Source organism: Hesperophylax consimilis, chromosome 24 (assembly GCF_061612785.1).
Source record: "Hesperophylax consimilis isolate HC1 chromosome 24, BYU_Hcon_1.0, whole genome shotgun sequence".
Classification (NCBI taxonomy): Eukaryota; Metazoa; Arthropoda; class Insecta; order Trichoptera; family Limnephilidae; genus Hesperophylax; species Hesperophylax consimilis.
The window spans coordinates 7,074,349-7,092,359 of record NC_142859.1 but is presented as its reverse complement, the minus strand read 5'-3'; the positions used below and the strand labels follow the sequence as shown (position 1 = coordinate 7,092,359).

The window sequence follows — 18,011 nt, the reverse complement described above, 5'->3', positions numbered from 1 at the left end:
TATTGGTTTAGAATCACGCGGAGGAGGATCCCGAAGTCCAGGCGTTTCGAAAAAATGAGAATTTTACGTACAGACGTACGCGCGAATCAGAACACGACTGACGCAATCGACGGAAATCGACGATCGGCAATCTTCGTTAAAACACGAATGGACGATTGGCACCCAAACGGTTAAAAAAAGGATAATAATTAAGCGAAAATGGTGAAAATATTTAATAAAACACGACTCGTTTGAAATAGAGCAAAAATTTCTCGAAAAATGCTTTAGTTGCATTTAAAGATACACTATGAATTTTTTGTCCCTATAACATATTAAATAACAGAACAAAACCCGTTTTTAATAATTTCGGAGCTTAATTTGAGATTTTTTTTATCGAGAGAATTTCATATAATTAACGTTTCGGCATAAAAAATGTATAGATATTATTTTCAAAAATAACATAGTTAGAAAATCTAAGATTTTAGTAATACTTTTATAATAATGAACTAAAATAAACCCCGCGGAAAGATCACACTTTCTAGGCCTGCTAGGGTAAATTCGACCGTAGCTACGCCCGTCCAATACGCTGGGCCGCTCGCCGAATATTTGTGTACACGCCTTCTTCACTTATGTCTTAGTTTAGGGTATTGTATCTTTGGAAGAATGTATAATAATATACCTACGTTAGATACTGTCTCTTAACTCTCCTGCCAGGAACATGAAAAAAAATTATGTGTAGAAATTCAGGGGTAATAAATGCAACACGAACATAATCGATCCGTTAAATATGATCGATTAAAATTCCGTCAGATTTTTCGATTATTATACATAAATATTAACGTATGATATATAAATAATAATCCTTCTAAACATAAAATTGATTCTTTCCAAAGAGTAGTGACCGATTCCTTAATTTTAAAAAACGACCCGTCAAACACCAAATCGGGCGTTGTCTCTTTTTATTGCATAACGTTATTTATGTATCGATTACCTATGCATTTTACTAAACAACGCAAAAAACCCAATAACCACAAGAAAATAATGTACATTTTTTTGCAACGCTTAATAATCTCGGCATTGGCACAAAATAAACCGCCCAAATCCGGAACACCGTAATATCATGATATTATTTTTATTCGCATCCAGCGATTGTGTATTTATTAGCGGCATTTGTTCTTGACCTTTGCTTATCCGATACATTTCTTTGTCCACCGATTCGCCGTCCGCTTTTTGTAAAGCATGTCACGTCCGATCGTGTGAAAAAGTCACGGATCTTTAATTCGTGGGAGAATTGGAACGAATTTTAACTAAAATGTAACTAGGTTTTAATGAACAATATAATCACTGACATTTTAGAGGCGTGGTGTGAATGCAATTTTGGGATTGTATCTTTTGTTTGAAATGTTTCATTTAATGAAGTAAATCTTGTTTTTTTGAACAACAAAAAAAACTTGCTAATTTATTAATGGCCTCATTGGTACACGTTTGTAGGAATAAACGGTATTTAATTGCTTATAAATTTATTTTGATATCGCTTCAAAGTTTTGTTTTCAGGGTCACACAGGTAATTTTGTCGTAAGACAGTTTTAGCAATTAAACTGATTGACTGCTAAGGTTTGGTTGTTTCAAACTCTCTTCACATCATTTGATGGCGGTTGCATGATAACTCAACACAATGACAATTCAACACACCTTTAAAAAGTGATATAAAGTCATTTATTTATTTATTGCATCTCACTATACATAAAACACTTTTTTTTCACATAAAAATCAACCTCACCAGGACTGTATGAGGTTAACAATTTACATTTGAGTTAAGCAAACATAAGAGTCATTAAAACCTTGAAAAAAATAACTAACCTCTAAACCTAACAAACGTGACCTAATTTAATCTAGTTTTTGTTTCATCACTTTTCATGACTTTATATCACATTTTAAAGGTGTGTTGAATTGTCATTTTGACGAGTTATCCGGTCACCCATTTTTATGTGCATCTTACTAAAACTTTGCTATGTTATGTTACATATGATATGCTTGTCATCTGATCACGCGGAGAAAAAATAGTGTTGCTGATTTATTAAAATCCTGTTAAAAACGGGATGTCATGCCGTTTCCCGATAAAATTTTAGTACATTCATAGTATATCTGAATGCGTGTTCATGCACCTGCCTATGTCTTGATAGCACACCACGATGAAATATAAATATTAAAAAGCAAAATGATAGTTTATTAGGAAACCTGTTAATTCATTCGTTAAAGGCCTGCAGTGGGATTTTTAACCGAAATAAGAATAATTTGAAATTTTTTAATTAATTTGCAATATTTTATATAAAAATCCAAATCCCTCGCGTCCAAAAAATATGTTTCCAAGTTTCTCTTGTTTAATAACTTCTAATGCAATTATTTTAAACACATTAATTTTTACAATTTTCACTGGGTTGTTCATGCTAATGTTTTAATTTTCATTGTTAATGTTTTAATTTCGTTTGTTTATGTTTACATTTGGTTTTTGTTTACAGATCCTTCGACAAAATATCGATTTATAATTTATTTGTTTCCTAAAGATGATTTTTTTTGTTTTAATCATAACCAATATTTCCTCTGAAAGCATAAGATTTATAAGTAGGTACTTAAATACCTATCTACTTAGTTTTAAACTATAAAAAATATATTTCAAATAAGCGATTATACAATTCGTCCAAAAAACTTCGATATCTCAATGACAATTCATTGTTTAAACTTTCTTCAGGCATGTAGGTACCTACAATAATACTGATTTGATAGCTCGTTGTAAAATCCACGCCCATTCGAACTCTGGCGGGATAAAAAGGTAGTATCCAACACGGCAAACATCTTGAACCGGAAACGGAACATACAAACAAATTTGCAGACAGATGAAATGCCAAAGGAACGAGTTAACACAGGACTGCACTACACTCAGCAATAATAACAGCAATTTCTTAGTAGCTCGCAATATTTGTAAATTTCCACGGAGTGAAAATCCCCTCCTTTTAGGGCAATAATAATAATAATAAATGTTTTTTATCTTCCTTTTTTGTAACAAATGTATATAACTATACCCTTACTGGGATCTCCAGTACTGAGGATTTCATTTACATATTGAAATTTAGCAGTATAATATGAAGTAATTATAAATATGTAGTGTTTCAGGCTGTATTTGATGTCAGTACATTTTTTTTAAATTTCCGACTCCTATATTTTGTATTTGTAAAAAGCATTAACTTTGTGGCTCTTCATAATTTACAATAAAAAAACACATATAGGTATTTTTTTTCACTTCAATACCTTCAATAACCCTTCCTTCATCTGGAGAATATTAAAAACTAATCTACGATGCAAAATATTGATTTATATACAAAAAAACTTTAGGTGTTAAACTAAAGTGGTCAAAAATAAATCCCAGCTTTTTATTAAAGATTTAAATGTTATAATATTGTTGTGAGTTTTGAATGAGAGTGAGTTTAGTGCCACAGTAGCAATCACACCCTTATATTTACTCCTCCCTTCCTTATTGTGTCATGCCTAGTTGTGTACGTGCTTTCTACTGATATTGGATACTTGTTTATTCCGACACGACGTGCCTTGAATTATTGCCATATTGTATATTAATATTTATTTCTTTGTTACAGAATGGGACACCGATTTGGGAGGATTTCATAGCCAAGGCTTCGAAGCTTCACACAGTTTTGAAGTAAGTAGAACCTTATCTTTATTAAAACTTATTTACAAATAGATTAACTTTTATTTGTGTTTACGTTAACTCCACACAGGAGGCCCACAGGAAAATGATTTTCCTTAGGGCCTGTGTCATCTCTGGGGATGCTGTGTGAAGGGTCTTTTTGAGGAGAGGAAGGAGTGAACATTGGTCTTGAAGAGGCCCATGTTTTAGGAGGGAGGAAAGACAGAGGCCGGCAAATAGTTCCACAGCCGAGCTGTTGAACTCAAGAACGAGTGGTAGGAGCGACTCGTTCTCATGTGACAAATGTTGGGCGTGCGTTTGGCGTGTTTCCCGATTATGCACTGGTGCTGAAGGGATCGATGATGCATAGTTCCTCGGAGCATCTTCCACTGTAATACCGGTAGAACAAGGATAGCATACCCACCTGACGCCTGTGCTCTAAGGCTTGTAATTCGCCTGTTAAGATGGGGAAATCTATCAAACGGACCTCCGTTTCTGCAGAGAGTAAAGGGTTCTTTTCAGGTATTTTGGGGCTCCAGACCAGAGGTGGCTGCCAAATTCAACAGTGGGACGCACTTGCGATTTGTACAAGGTACAGCAGTTGTGTTCTATTAAATTATCTGCCGGCCCTGTACAGTACACCCAGCTTCTGTGAACTAATTTTTATTATACAAATGGACGATGAACACTCTTTTGCAATCTTGTTTTCATTTAAAAAATATCGAACATATTTATTTATTCTTACCCAACCCTCACACCATTTTCCCTCCCAGAACATCATATCCTTACTTTCCTTTTTAAATTTGCAAATTTCGTACAGCCAGAACTCACCGTTCAAATGTTATTTTTTAAAACAAAAATAATATTTTCTAGTAAAGATTCAGAAACGACCACTCATTTTCACTTTGGGATGCAAGTCTAATTTAAAAATATATTCCCCAACTCTTAAATTTCTACTAATTATTATTTAATCTCGCCCTAATCTCTTTTGAGATTTCATTTCCAATCTCCAAACCCACCTCCTTTCTTCTCTTAATATCCCGAAACGGATATTACTCGTTTTGATTACAGGCGATTAAAACCTCGTAAAACCGCGCGGTCATCTTAGGAATTTTTCGAGCTTTCATTAAATTGTACGCTTTTAGATATTATTTAATATTTTAAGGCGTTCGCTCTTTGTTTAAGTTCTCACTCGTTCCCGTGAACTTTGTTCATCTCAGCACCACTACTTCGTAAAATTCATGGCTTATTGCGCTACGTTCTTTTATTACTAAATGTTGTGAGAAAGTATTTGATCTTTTTAAGAAAGTTCGTTTTGGATGCCTCAAACTATCCATTTCATACAATGTGTTATCACTATGTTCATCGCTGCTGCATCCCTTGGAGAGTTCTGAATGCCTCTAAGAATGTTTTAATGTGAAATCGCCCAAGAGTCCCACCGTCTGGAGCCAGTGACACTATGGCATCCCCAATTGGGGTACGTTGTGAGGCTGAAGGTAGGAGGGGAAAGAGATGGGGAAAAGGAAGGTGGGGAAGTATCTGGTATTCAGATCCGGTCACCAAACATGGCTAAAGAAATTCAAGCAACGTTTCGATTCTGAATGGTGATCTTTCACCAGGGCGATACTGAAAGTATCTACCATTTTGGAACATGTTAAATTAATCATTTAAATTATATTTACTTGCGCCTGTCGGGATTTGAACCCGTAACCTTCTTCGCAGTCAAGGATCGTAACAACTCAACCACGGAGTAAATAAAGTGATGGAAATAATTATTTTAAAAAAAAAGTATTAGAAAGTAAAGTATCACTCCACTCACTCGCCCCAGAACTGGTTCGTGCTATGACCCATTTTTTGTGGATTATTATTACGATCATGGCTCGCTTTGTTTCCCCTCTCTCTGAATGTTCCTGCATTGTTTCCGAAACCGTTACATCAGCCAGCTTCGTCTTATAGTATATTTTAACGATACTGTAGTACTCGTAGGTCTCTACAATTTCTTGTAATGCGGACATGAACCATTATTTCATCTGTACTCTCCCAGCGAAATAAGGGGATCGGAATGAAAAAGGTAGAAAGTCATATCTGGTAGTATGGAATAAGGGTTTCAATTCATTTTGATTAAGGGGAATCTTAGTATTTTACGATCTCTGGGTATTTTAACTATTTTAGTCATTTGTTAGTAAATTTTTATCGTTAAATTCACAAAAGGAGTTAATCTTATATCTTTGTTATTGCATTAACACTTAATATATGGTTGATTCATTTTCATGTTCCTACCATTAGATCACCCTAATTACTCTAGTACGTATTATTGTGACAATAATACTAAGGTTTCAGGCTACAATTCTATTATGAATAGATTACACACCATTGGTGACTCTTATGCTATGATAGCTGATGTTTGTAAAATGCCTCTATTGAAGTATAAAACATATTTGCATATTTTAACGAGGTCAGTGCATAACGGGTTTTATGTTTTTGTTTTTGTTTCTTCTTCATTTCTCTCGCCAACTTTTTACTAATCTATTTTTTTCTTTTGTCTTATTTACTTTTATGATCTTATATGTTTTCTTTTTTTTTCTTCTTTCTATATTGTACTATAACTGTCAATAACTATTATTTATGTAAAAGGTACTTGTGCCGTTAATTCTGGATAAATAAATGTATGTACAGGTGATAAGAGATGTACCTGACTTACTTTAACAATTGATTCCTGAAATAATTTGGAGTAAAAAATGAAAACCTTGCCTTCAGTCACTCCTGGACATATTGACTCCAGATTCCTACCCACCCAAAAGATGGCATAGGCCATGGGGAATTGTTTTCCTCAGGGTCTCCTGTGTGGAGCTAATGTAAAAAAACCTAAGGAAGCACTTGTAAGAAGAAGGTAGGGAAGTAGAAGGAAGCACTTGTAAGAAGAAGGTAGGGAAGTAGAAGGAAGCACTTGTAAGAAGACGGTAGGGAAGTAGCTGGGTATTCGGATCTGCTTACTGAAAAAGCTAGGGCCATTCTTAAAATAATACTCTGAAAAGAGCTGCAAATACTGTGCGTAAATACTTTAATTTTTTTTAAATATGTATCCACGTAAAAAAATTCATATTACTCGAACGTTCCACGTTCTTCCTTATTATATGCATTCGATGGTCTCCGTCGTCGAGTTGTTACGATCCTTGGCTGCGAAGATGGTTACGGGTTCAAATCCCGACAGGCGCAAGTAAATATAATTTAAATGATTCATTTAACATGTTCCAAAATGGTAGATATTTTCAGTATCGCCCTGATGAAAGACCACCATCCAGAATTGAAACGTTACTTAAAATAGCTTTAGCCGTGTTTGATGACCAGATCTGAATAGCCAGATACTCATATACCTTCCTATTCCCCGTCTCCTTCCCTGTCCCACTTACTTTCAGCCTTGCAACATACCCCAATTTGGGAAGCCGTAGTATCACTGGCTCCAGACGGTTAAGATCAGTTGGGACTGTGCAGTACTCACTTAAAAAATAAAAAAAATTATAAAATATTTTTCTATCCTTTTTGTGCAAGCTTCATGCATAATTGCAATAAAATCAGTGTTGGCATCGGAACTCCCATGCGCGCTGCCAGCCTCGCTTCATTCGATAAGATTTTATTAGCGACTACCGCATTCAGTCCCCCAATAGGCAATTTCCTGTATTCACCCTTCTGTCAATTTACAATATAATCATTTCCGTATCATTTTAATAATTGAATCATGTTTCGAAAACCGTTAGGAAATGGTTGACAGTGATTTGGATTATGAAAATGAACGACCACGATTACAATTTGGATGTCTGATATTTCGAAACATTCAAATAATTTCAAAAACTAATTTTAAAATATGTTTTTAAATAAATTTTAGGTAAATATGTGATGTAGGTATCAACTATACTCTTAGCTGGCAGCTTCAATGATAAAAGGATATGTCGATATTCGAATTGATTTTGTTCAACAGCAAGATTTATCTCCCAACCGTCATGACCATTGTCATGTTAGTCCTGCAGGCTGGGAGATAGTAACAGTCTATGTCTATGGGAACACAGAAATGAATACTCTCTATGATGGCCGAGTTTTCAAACCATCAAAGAATCAGTCTGACGAAATATTAGCAATGTGTAAATCCCTTCCGATTTCTGACACGTAGATGGTTCATTCCGATTTAGCCATGGGTATATGTAGAGAAATCTCAGAAACTTCTTGCGAACTCTCTCCAATACGAGGGAATACTTAATACTAAAACAAACATTTTTAAAACATCTCACAGAAAGGAAAGCTTAGATGGTTTGGGCATGAAGAGCGAATGAGCGAAGAAAGGAACGATGCAAATGCTAATGGTAGCAGAAGTCGGGGACGCCCGAGGAAGACATGGCACGATCAAGTGAATCAGATACCCGAGTTGGGCCATGTCAAGAGTCAGAATAATAGAAGAGTATGTATTAGACGATGTATGAATGTGAATGAGGCAAGAAGTGTGTGCCAAGACCGAGTTGTTTGGCGGTCTGTCCTCTTTGCCTATCCCAGCGGGGAAACGGCGTGATGGTTTGTTAGTTAGTTAGTTAAAAACATCTCTTTGCGTTTAAATTTTTTTCGTTTCAAATTTTTTCGTTAAATACGAAATAAATTTTTGTCCTGCACAATCAGCATTTCACGAGATTAATAGAGTTGTAGCCTCCAGTTCCTGGGTAGGAAGGTTAAATCCTCAGTCGAACCAATTTGTTTTTTTTTTTTAATTTTTAAGTAAAATAATGTTTTATGTAAAAATTATAGCAATTTGATTATTCGAATCTTAATTATAAAGTATAAAATCTATTTGTGTTTCCAACTAAACACTTTATAGATTAGCTCTGGCGGAGTAAAATTTGCATTTGTTTTTCTGTCAAAACACTTGCAGCTTAATTTCCATCGTGAACTATGTATTTAGTTTCGAAATAACCACTGAATATGTAATCCCTAGAAGTCTATCTAAACCGATTTGATAAATAACTGATGTCGCCAATTCACATTCAGACATTCTGACTCCAAGATCAGTAAAAATAATTACATGTTCAAAAAATAATTTCTATATTTGTCAGCATTTATAATATCTATATATTTGTAATATATATTGATGGCCTACGTGGTCGAGGGATAAGGCTCTCGACTAGCAAGCTGGTGGTCGCGGGTTCAAATACCGGCGTGCGTAAGTAAATTTTATTTGATTGATTTGTGTTATTTCACAAATTAATCATATAGTATATTTGCACGCTCCAGAATGGAAGATACTCTCAGTATCGTCCTGGTGTAAGACCACCATTGGTTTGAAATGGTTTTGGCCGTGTTTGGTGGCCAAATCTGAATAGCCAGGTACTTCCTCACCTTTCTCTTCCCCAACTCATTCCCCACCCCACTACCTTCAGCCTCACAGCCCGAATTGGGGTTGCCATAGTCTCACTGGCTACAGACTGTTGGAAGCAGTTGGGATTCAAAAAAAAAATCGGAAACGCCGGGTCAATCAGGTTACCTCTTCAGTGGAAATTTCCATTAAATTCTTAAAAATGTGATGAAAACCCGAACGAATCCGGGTAGTAACTACGTACCTATAAAATATCAATGAATCGATTACTTTGGAATGGTTTTATCACGATTTTGCTTATTCTTAGATCATTTTTATAGAAACCATACTTATGTCGCGATGTCAAGAGTCATGTATGAGACGATGTATGAATGTGACTGAAGCAAGGAGTGTGTTCCAAGACCACCGAGATAAGATGTTTGGCGGTCCATCCTTAGCCTACAACGGGGAAGCGGCCTGATGGTCAGTTCGTTAGTTTATTAAAAATACTTTTTTTAGCTGTATGTGTTTTGTCATTCGAAAATATATGTAGATTCACATTAAAAAAAACTTTTGATGCACCACAGGATTGAATATAGTTCATTCGCTTTAACTTTTCCCAGCGACCGACCAATCAATCCGTCAATTCAATTTCCCAATTGTAGTGTTCTATAGAAGGTATTCTTGGTATGCGAATGTTTCTGCATGAATAGAGTCGGCGTGATGCCATTCAGCTGGTAATTGACACGCAACGAGCCATCCTACAGCGTGATAGTTATCCTGCATTATTTGTGCATAGTTTGATAGAAGATTATTGGAATGTAAGTATCATTTCAGAAATCACTTTGCGTCACAGTGAATCCTCGATAATACGTATAATGCGTTTGTAAACTAACAGTGCTGTCATTCTTTTGTACGGAGGAGCGGGCGGATGGGATTGAGCACCACATTGCTCCGTTTTCACTTTCTTGCGTCGTCTTGTTTTATTTCTACTCCAATTTATCGTGTATTTGACACGCAATAAGCTACCTTATAGCGTGATAGTTATCCAACATTGTTTGTGCATATTTTGATAGAAATTATCGGAATGCAAGTGGCATTCATCAGATAAACTAGTCCCAGCGAGAGCTGGTTCGTCCTGTTCCTCACGCATATTTTAAAACGAAAATAAGATACTGGAACGATGGCGGCACATTCAATATCATGCTCGGATTAGTTTATTACATATTTTAATATAAATTGCATTATAGTGAAACCTCGATAATACGTATAATGCGATGCTAACCTAAACAAAACATGCACAGAGGAATATTACTGTTAAAAATGTGACTGCATGACCATTTCCTATAATGTATTATAGAATATATATTAACACACGTTCCCGCAGGTGCATTTGTCCGAATAAATATAATGTTCGACATGCGAAAAAATGTGTTGCTCGGGTCACAAACGTATGGATTAGTCTCTTTTCTGCGCGGGGTTGGGATTTTCAGCGTTTATATACCGATTCATATGAGTTGGTTTTCTATACACGGTGTGCCATAGGCTACCATCTTCTTTTCGCATTACCTCCACGTCTAGAAAAGGTAGGATTCTATCTTGGTTTTCTAGCTCCATAGTGAACTTAAGTTTGCTGTGAAGTGAATTAATATGGTCAAGGATTTCGTTCAGTTTCTCTGTTCCGTGAAGCTAAATGGCGAAGATATCGACGTAGCGCCACCATACTTTAGGAACATCCGAAGCTGTGTCATTTGTGCCACTTCTTTAAATTTCTCAATAAAGTATTTGGCTAGTACTGGCTATAACGGACTGCCCATCGCAACTCCTCCCACTTGATGATGGACAATGTAATGCTGTCCAAAACGTTGGCTAATGAAGGAGGTATCGCAACCTAATACCTCAATAATAAATCACTTTAAATCTAAGCGTCCCCTTTCTTTCATTTTTAAATTATGCTCGCATCAATATATAATAATAATAATAATATGTTGCGCATATTTCATTATAATTTCGTTCTTTATTACCAGTTCCATATCTCACTGTCGCACGTCAGGGTTGCTATCAGAACTCGATTGTGGACTGACAACCTTGCCTCCTTTGTTACCAACTACTGCATTCAGCAGAATTCATTTAAAATTTCCTGCATTAACCCTTTATGTCCATTCCAAATTTCGTCATACCAGGGGTTCACTTAGTTTCCTGATTTCAGAACTGCTTCAGTAGGAAGATAACGAACGTTCAGAAAGTTTTAAGTTTAGAGATAAGGACGCCACTTACCGCACCGCGAATCTATTTCAAAGTTTTGGCGGCGCTATAACGGGGATTCGCTGAGTCGTTTCTCGGCTGAAGTTTCAAAGTCGAACAGCGCCGAATAAAAATAGAACTCCACAAAATCTAGTTACCCGAAATTAGAATAGTTTGATAACCTGTAACCGGGGCTCAGCAATAAATTTCTTTAAAATAAAACCGAGTGAACTAAGCCTGATAACCTTGAGTACGAAGAGACTTGAGTAAATGTTTGACATTAAACGGTTACCTACGCTGTTTATGTTGTGCACAGTTGGGGTGTAGTGATAAAATAAATGTATTTGTAAAATCGCCTGTCTCAACATCAGGATATCCTTAGCAGGGCAGGCACACTGTAAAAAAATGTGAACGTATATTATACATATACTAATAAATAATAATACTTAATCTATACTATCTAGCATTTTTTTTAATTTGGCTATTGTCATAATACTAATTCTCTAAAATGGTGTATATTGAATTATTTTTTTATTTATTTTGAATATTGCATTGTGTTTGTAGTTAATTTGAATATTGACTTATAATAATTTATGTGTTGAATTACGTTTGTAGTTATTTAATAAGACTTTGAATATTGTTTACACATCGCCTTTTGCAATATTTTCTTTTTGTGTGTACTTCTCCCATAAACACGAGCTCCTGGAGCTCACATTATGGAGTAGTAGAATAATTAGGAAAAAAAATTCTATTTTGCATACTGTTATAATTTGAAATCCTGTAAGAAATAAACTAAAATAAAGTATTACTAAAAGGAGCTTTATCAATTTACCTACACCTACCTACTTACCTACACTTCATAAATGTTATTGGAACAGATAAACAAATAAAAATATAGTGTAGTGTGGTGCGAAAAATCCCACAAAGTTCATTGTAAAATGTTTACCCTTATAACCGGGTTTCACTGTCATTTGAATATATTTTTTTCCTTATAACCGGGGTTCGCTGCAAATTCTCGCACATGCATGCATTGACCCTACTACAGTCTAACATAACATTGTTCTAACACCGTGGAAAAGTAATACTACTTTCCCCGGTAAAAGCGCCAGGCAGACGCACCTAACCGCGCCGCTAATAACCTGATACCAGCCTATCTGCCGGATAATATCCCTGACTGATCGAGATTACTATTATTAGATTACGTAGTACGCCCATTGTTTGGCTGTTACCCGCCTATAGTGTTTATCGTCTGCCGGAGAACACACAAACACTTTCCTTTCTTGTGGGAAATAGTGTTTTAATGCCTATCGGGAGGGTGACAGAACGTAAACAATGAGTATTTTTTTATTGTTTTAGTTTACGTGCTATTTGATTTAATGCAAGGTTATAGTATAAGTTTGAAGTACATAATTTTTCGCTTTCCAACAAGTTTCTGCTTGCTACTGAGAGATACATTAAATTTATATATTCTCTTCTCTAATCTATTTAGTCCAAAAAACATTACTGCCGCCTTATGGGTATTTGAAAGTTTTTCCTTCTATGGAAAATAAGCTATCTTCGAAACTAGAGCTGATTTGGAAAATTTTATACAATTTTAGGAATGAGTGTGTACAGATAAACAAATGTAATACATCACACGACGTCTCGGCCTGCCGCATAGCGCTTGGCGTATTTATTTATTGCTTCTCACTGAACATAAATCATAATTTTTCACATAAAAATCAACCTCACTAGGACTAATGTATCGAGAGAAACACATTTGGTGAAGCAAACGTAAAGTAATCACAACATACATACAAATATTTCAAGACAGAAAAAAACCAGTGTTACATGAGTGGTCAGTTGGTACTTTGAGAGTGCGTTGTAACAATATTTGAACCATAAATAAATAATTATTCATTATTCCCAAGAAGAAAGTAGAAATACATTAAATGACAACTAGGGTGACACTTACAAATAGAACTTCTTTAAAATCTTATTATTTAAGAAACGATAAGAATAAAAAATATTATGACAATCCTCTGTAAACACAAACATCTTAACAAAATATTACGGCAATCCTCTGAAAACACAAATATCTTAACAAAATATTATGTCAATCCTCTGTAAACACAAACATCTTAACAATCTTTTTAAATTTGACCAAGGAATTGGAAGATTTAATATAATCTCTAGGAATATTAAACAGAAGTGGAGCTTGTTAATAGTTTCGTTGACCGGAAGATGTTTTAGTATGACACGGATTTGATCTGTTCTTTCTGCAAATGTGTTGTGGAAATACATATTGACAGTATGTATACACGGTGTCCGGAAACTCGTAGTACAAGCGGGAAACTGGAGAATCTACACCACATGGGGAACCCAAAAAAACATAAAGTTTTTTGATTTGAGCATTTTCACAAAAAAAAAAAAAAACCAAAAAAAAATATTTTTCGGCTATTTTAGGGTTAAAGTTTTTTCTGGTGTTTAGGGTTGAACAACAGATGTTTTAACCCTGCAGAGCAGAAATATTTTATGATTACACCGGGTTAAATGAAGGGTGATTTCAAAATAATGCTTCAAATCCGAGTTTCTCCATTTGTTTTACTTTCAAATAGTTTTAATTAGTTGGGTACTTTGATCTTCAGTAATAATTTATAAGAATTTGATTAAAAAAAGAAAAAAAAAAAAAAAAAAATCAACTTCAAACTCGATTTACTCGATAACGAAAGCTCAAATCAAAAAAAAATATACTACATAATCGACTCCAAATGTGATGTAGATTCACCAGTTTCCCGCTTGTACTACGAGTTTCCGGACACCCTGTATAGATATAGTGTGATCAAAGCTGAACGCCAGAAGGAAGAAGAAGCAGTTATTGATCGAGCGCAGAACCTTGAAACGACAAAGGATTCTTTGTGTTGCGATCAAAAGCTCTATGAATTGTGAATGTGCATTGTGCATTGCTCTGAAGGTCGTAACTATTTAAAGGTTGAATAACCAGTAGCGTACAGACATAATTAACCGACAATGACAGCTTTACCATTAGATATGCAGATGTGAAGTCATTTCGCAGCTTCTGATATCAGACACAGAAGGGGCGTATCGTGATTACTGGACCACAATGAGGTAATCCAGTAATTTGTATGATATATGGATGAGTTTGGTATAATATTATCTTTGGGGTCTTTTTCTCGGTGGCAACGCAATTTTATTGCAGAATGGCGAAAATTTAAAAATAATTGATTTAGCTGAGTTTAGTGATCAGAACTGAATAGCCAGATACTTCCCAACCTTCCTCTTTCTCATATTATTAACCCCCTTCACTCTATTTCAATAATGTTGGCTAAATTCCAGTTACTTTTTTTTGTTTAGCCACCATAGTGATGCTATGAATATTTTTTGGTATTTTGCTTTAAATCTAAAAAAGCTGTGGTCCATTTAATGGCGTCAGATACATAAAGAAATATTTGGAATGGAGTTTTTATCTGTCATTATTAATTATTACATAATTTCAAATTGTAATATTTTATTATTGAAGACAATATTAGCGATTCTCAAACGAATATTTGAAACAGAAAAAACTAAAAGACCCAGATGCGCCCGTTTTTATAATGATTTTTACATTAAAAAAAATCGTTTGAGAAACACTAATATTGTCTTCAATGTGGAATATTTATTATACATTTATTATTTTTTGTATTATAATATTCTAGAAAATCATGTAAAAATACGAAAAAACTGAAATTGTCTTAGAATCTTCATTTAACGGGAACTGTCAAAAAACAAAATGGTGCTTAGTGACCAATTAATGACGATGTTACATTTGAATTTCCGCGAAACAACTGGGCCATAGATTCTCTGAAATTTTGAAATTATCACACATGTTATTATTCCCCCATTTGTCAATCTTTACGGCTTCACCAGGTGTCTTCTTCGACCATTTTTTAAATATCCAGGTGTTATTCTGAAAATGCGGTAACTTATGGTTCTATGGTGCAATCAGGCCTAATTGTTGCGTTATACCTGTGTACTCTAATACCCTGACTCTGTGTCCCTTACCCCTTTTTTAAGATATACCACTGGCCATCTGCTGTCATATTACAATATGTAAAATGTTAACATTAGCGTGTTAAAGTTGGACAAGAGATTGTTATACAGGTGATGGATATATTGTTTCACCTTGTATCACTTGTATGTCTTCTGAAACATCTCATTTTTATTTTATATCCAAACCATATAACGTGAGATTTTCTTTGATATTTTTTTATATCATGCATGTAAATAGTGTTTATAACACACTTTGTTTTATTCTTTACGTACTTTCGTAATTTAAAAAAATGTTATTCACGTCTCTCAATACTTATCCTTCCTTTGTTTCTTTTTTCTTTTTATATTTTGTTATCATTGTAAGTGCAGTTTTTTTCTTATATTAACTAGCACCCCTTTCCTAGAACACAAGAACCAGCTTACATCTTAGGAAAGAATATAACAATGCACATTGTACACTGCAAGTTCATGTTATATATGTTTTAAAAAAACTAAATTTTTAAGTCAACTTCATTTCCCTTATGAGTTAAGAAGCATCGAAGTATCAATCAATTTGTTAAAAGTAAGACAAACACTAATGGTTTATTTAGTGTTTTTAAATTATTCAAAAAAAATAAAGTTTTTGTAAAATTAAATTAAATTCACATTTGCATATATATTCTCCAAGAATATATGATGCAAATGTGAATGGAAGCAGAAGTCGGGGACGCCCGAGGAAGACATGGCACGACCAAGTGAAGATACTTGAGTCGGGCCATGTCAAGAGTCAGAATAATAGAAGAGTATGAAAGCGTGCGAAAATATTTTTTTTACGACTTCATTACAAAACATCGACTTTTCTCTACTACATGTATATTATACTCTATAAGTATAATATACATGTATTGTATATATAAACCTTCCGGAAGAAATTTTCTAGATGATATTAAAAATCCTATTAAAATTCGTTGTGTAGTTTAGAAGAACTAAGCGCAATAACAGACATACGCGGATAGCAACGTTATTTTATACTATTTTTTTATAACTTCCTGCCTGCAATGTTGCTATTATTACATTAATTGAACGTTGGTATATGTAGGTAATTTTTTTTTTTTTACTTTTAATTAAATTCATCTAGTTTTTAAACAAATATAGCAGAACTTACTCCCATGATTCAATAAATTATATTTTTAATACCAAAGTATTTAAAAATTATATTGCGTTTTACAAATTAAAACACAATTACCGTTAAATAATAGTCAATATTGAATGGATGTTTTGTCTGCAATATATTGTTTCCGCTGTTTGTTTTTGTTTATTGAATAAGCGTTTTCAGAGGTAGAATAAAGTGAGGAGGGGTAGGAGATGGGGAAATTTAAGGTCGCAAAGTATCTGACTATTCGGATCTTGTCACTAAACATAGCTAAAAATGATTATTTATTTATTGCATTATTTTTTTATTAACAATATAAAGTTTTTTTATAGGTTTTTTTCGATGTCGGTCTCACTAGGATAAACTTGTGTCGAGACAGACGTATTGAGTACATAAATTAATGTTTACATATTATTTGATACATATAATATTTCATAACATTAAATGACAATGTAAAAATGATTAAAAATAATAAATAATAATAATAAATGATAAATTAATTAATCAGCATCTAGTAGAAACTTATGAGGGGATTTTTATAAAAATTTTGATCTTGGATCTGTCTTGGCTGATGATCACATCTGTTTTATATTTCAAAACAAATATTCGTTCAGTCTAATGGCTAGTGGGAGAGCATTATATAGCCTTGTTGCAAAGTATCTAAAATTTCTCTGGCCAAAAGTTGTTTTAGCGAAAAGGATTTGTAAGAGATTATGTCCTTTGGTTCTAGTATCACGAGCAGTTTGGACATTGTCAAAAGTAGTTTTGTGTTTGAAGAGGTATGCTAGTATGTTTTTGACATAAAGTTGTCTAATGTCCACAACACAGATTTCTCTAAAGATTTCATCCGAGCTGCTTGTGATTGGTAGTTTGAGGATAATCTTTATTATAAGTTTCTGAGCTTTAGATATTGGATCAATGGCGGCAGCGTTTGCTCCTCCCCATGCTATGATACCATACTCTATTAAAGAATGACAAAGTGCATAGTAGATTGTTTTGAGCTGGCTTGGGTTGAGAAAGTTGCGAGTTTGTCTAACAAAGTAAATGAATTTTCTTAGTTTGTTTGCTGTAGTGGTTATATGTTGTTGTCCACTTCAAATTGCTGTCAAAAATAATTCCCAAGTATTTAATTTTAGTAACCTGTTCTGAATATTACATTTAATTACAATAATGACTTATTGCCCATCTCACTAGGTGTGAAACGCCTATGTTGAGACGGCAATTTACGAGAGTGGTAGTTAGCTAGGTTTTTGTTTACACAATATTATGAAAATGACAGATAAAATAAAATTGTATTTTTTTATTTATTTTCAAATTATTCAATTCAAGTATGAATGTAGAAGATTATGACGAAGCGAGAATAATTTTAATTAAAAGGACCGCATGTTTCATAGAATTTGAACAAATCTTCTAATTTCAAAGTTATTTTTCAAGTTCTGTGAAATTTCTTTTCAAGTTCTGTAATTATTTCAGTTCTGTCGAGTAACTGGCCCATAATGATATATTAACAGAACTTGAATAGGACTTTCACAGAACCCGAAAATGAACGTTGAAATTTGATGAATTGTTCAAATACTCTGAAACAACCCATCCTG

The 18,011-nt window shown here is 34.1% G+C and overlaps 1 protein-coding gene across 1 annotated transcript in view; it reads left to right on the top strand.

Moving 5' to 3' along the window:
* The window catches only part of mim (missing-in-metastasis), a 341,092-nt gene that overhangs the window by 231,885 nt on the left and 91,196 nt on the right, over window positions 1–18,011 (top strand). Inside the window, exon 3 of the mRNA XM_089646255.1 lies at window positions 3,630–3,691. Coding sequence (XP_089502381.1) covers window positions 3,630–3,691 — 62 coding nt within the window. The remainder of the gene's footprint in view (window positions 1–3,629; window positions 3,692–18,011) is intronic.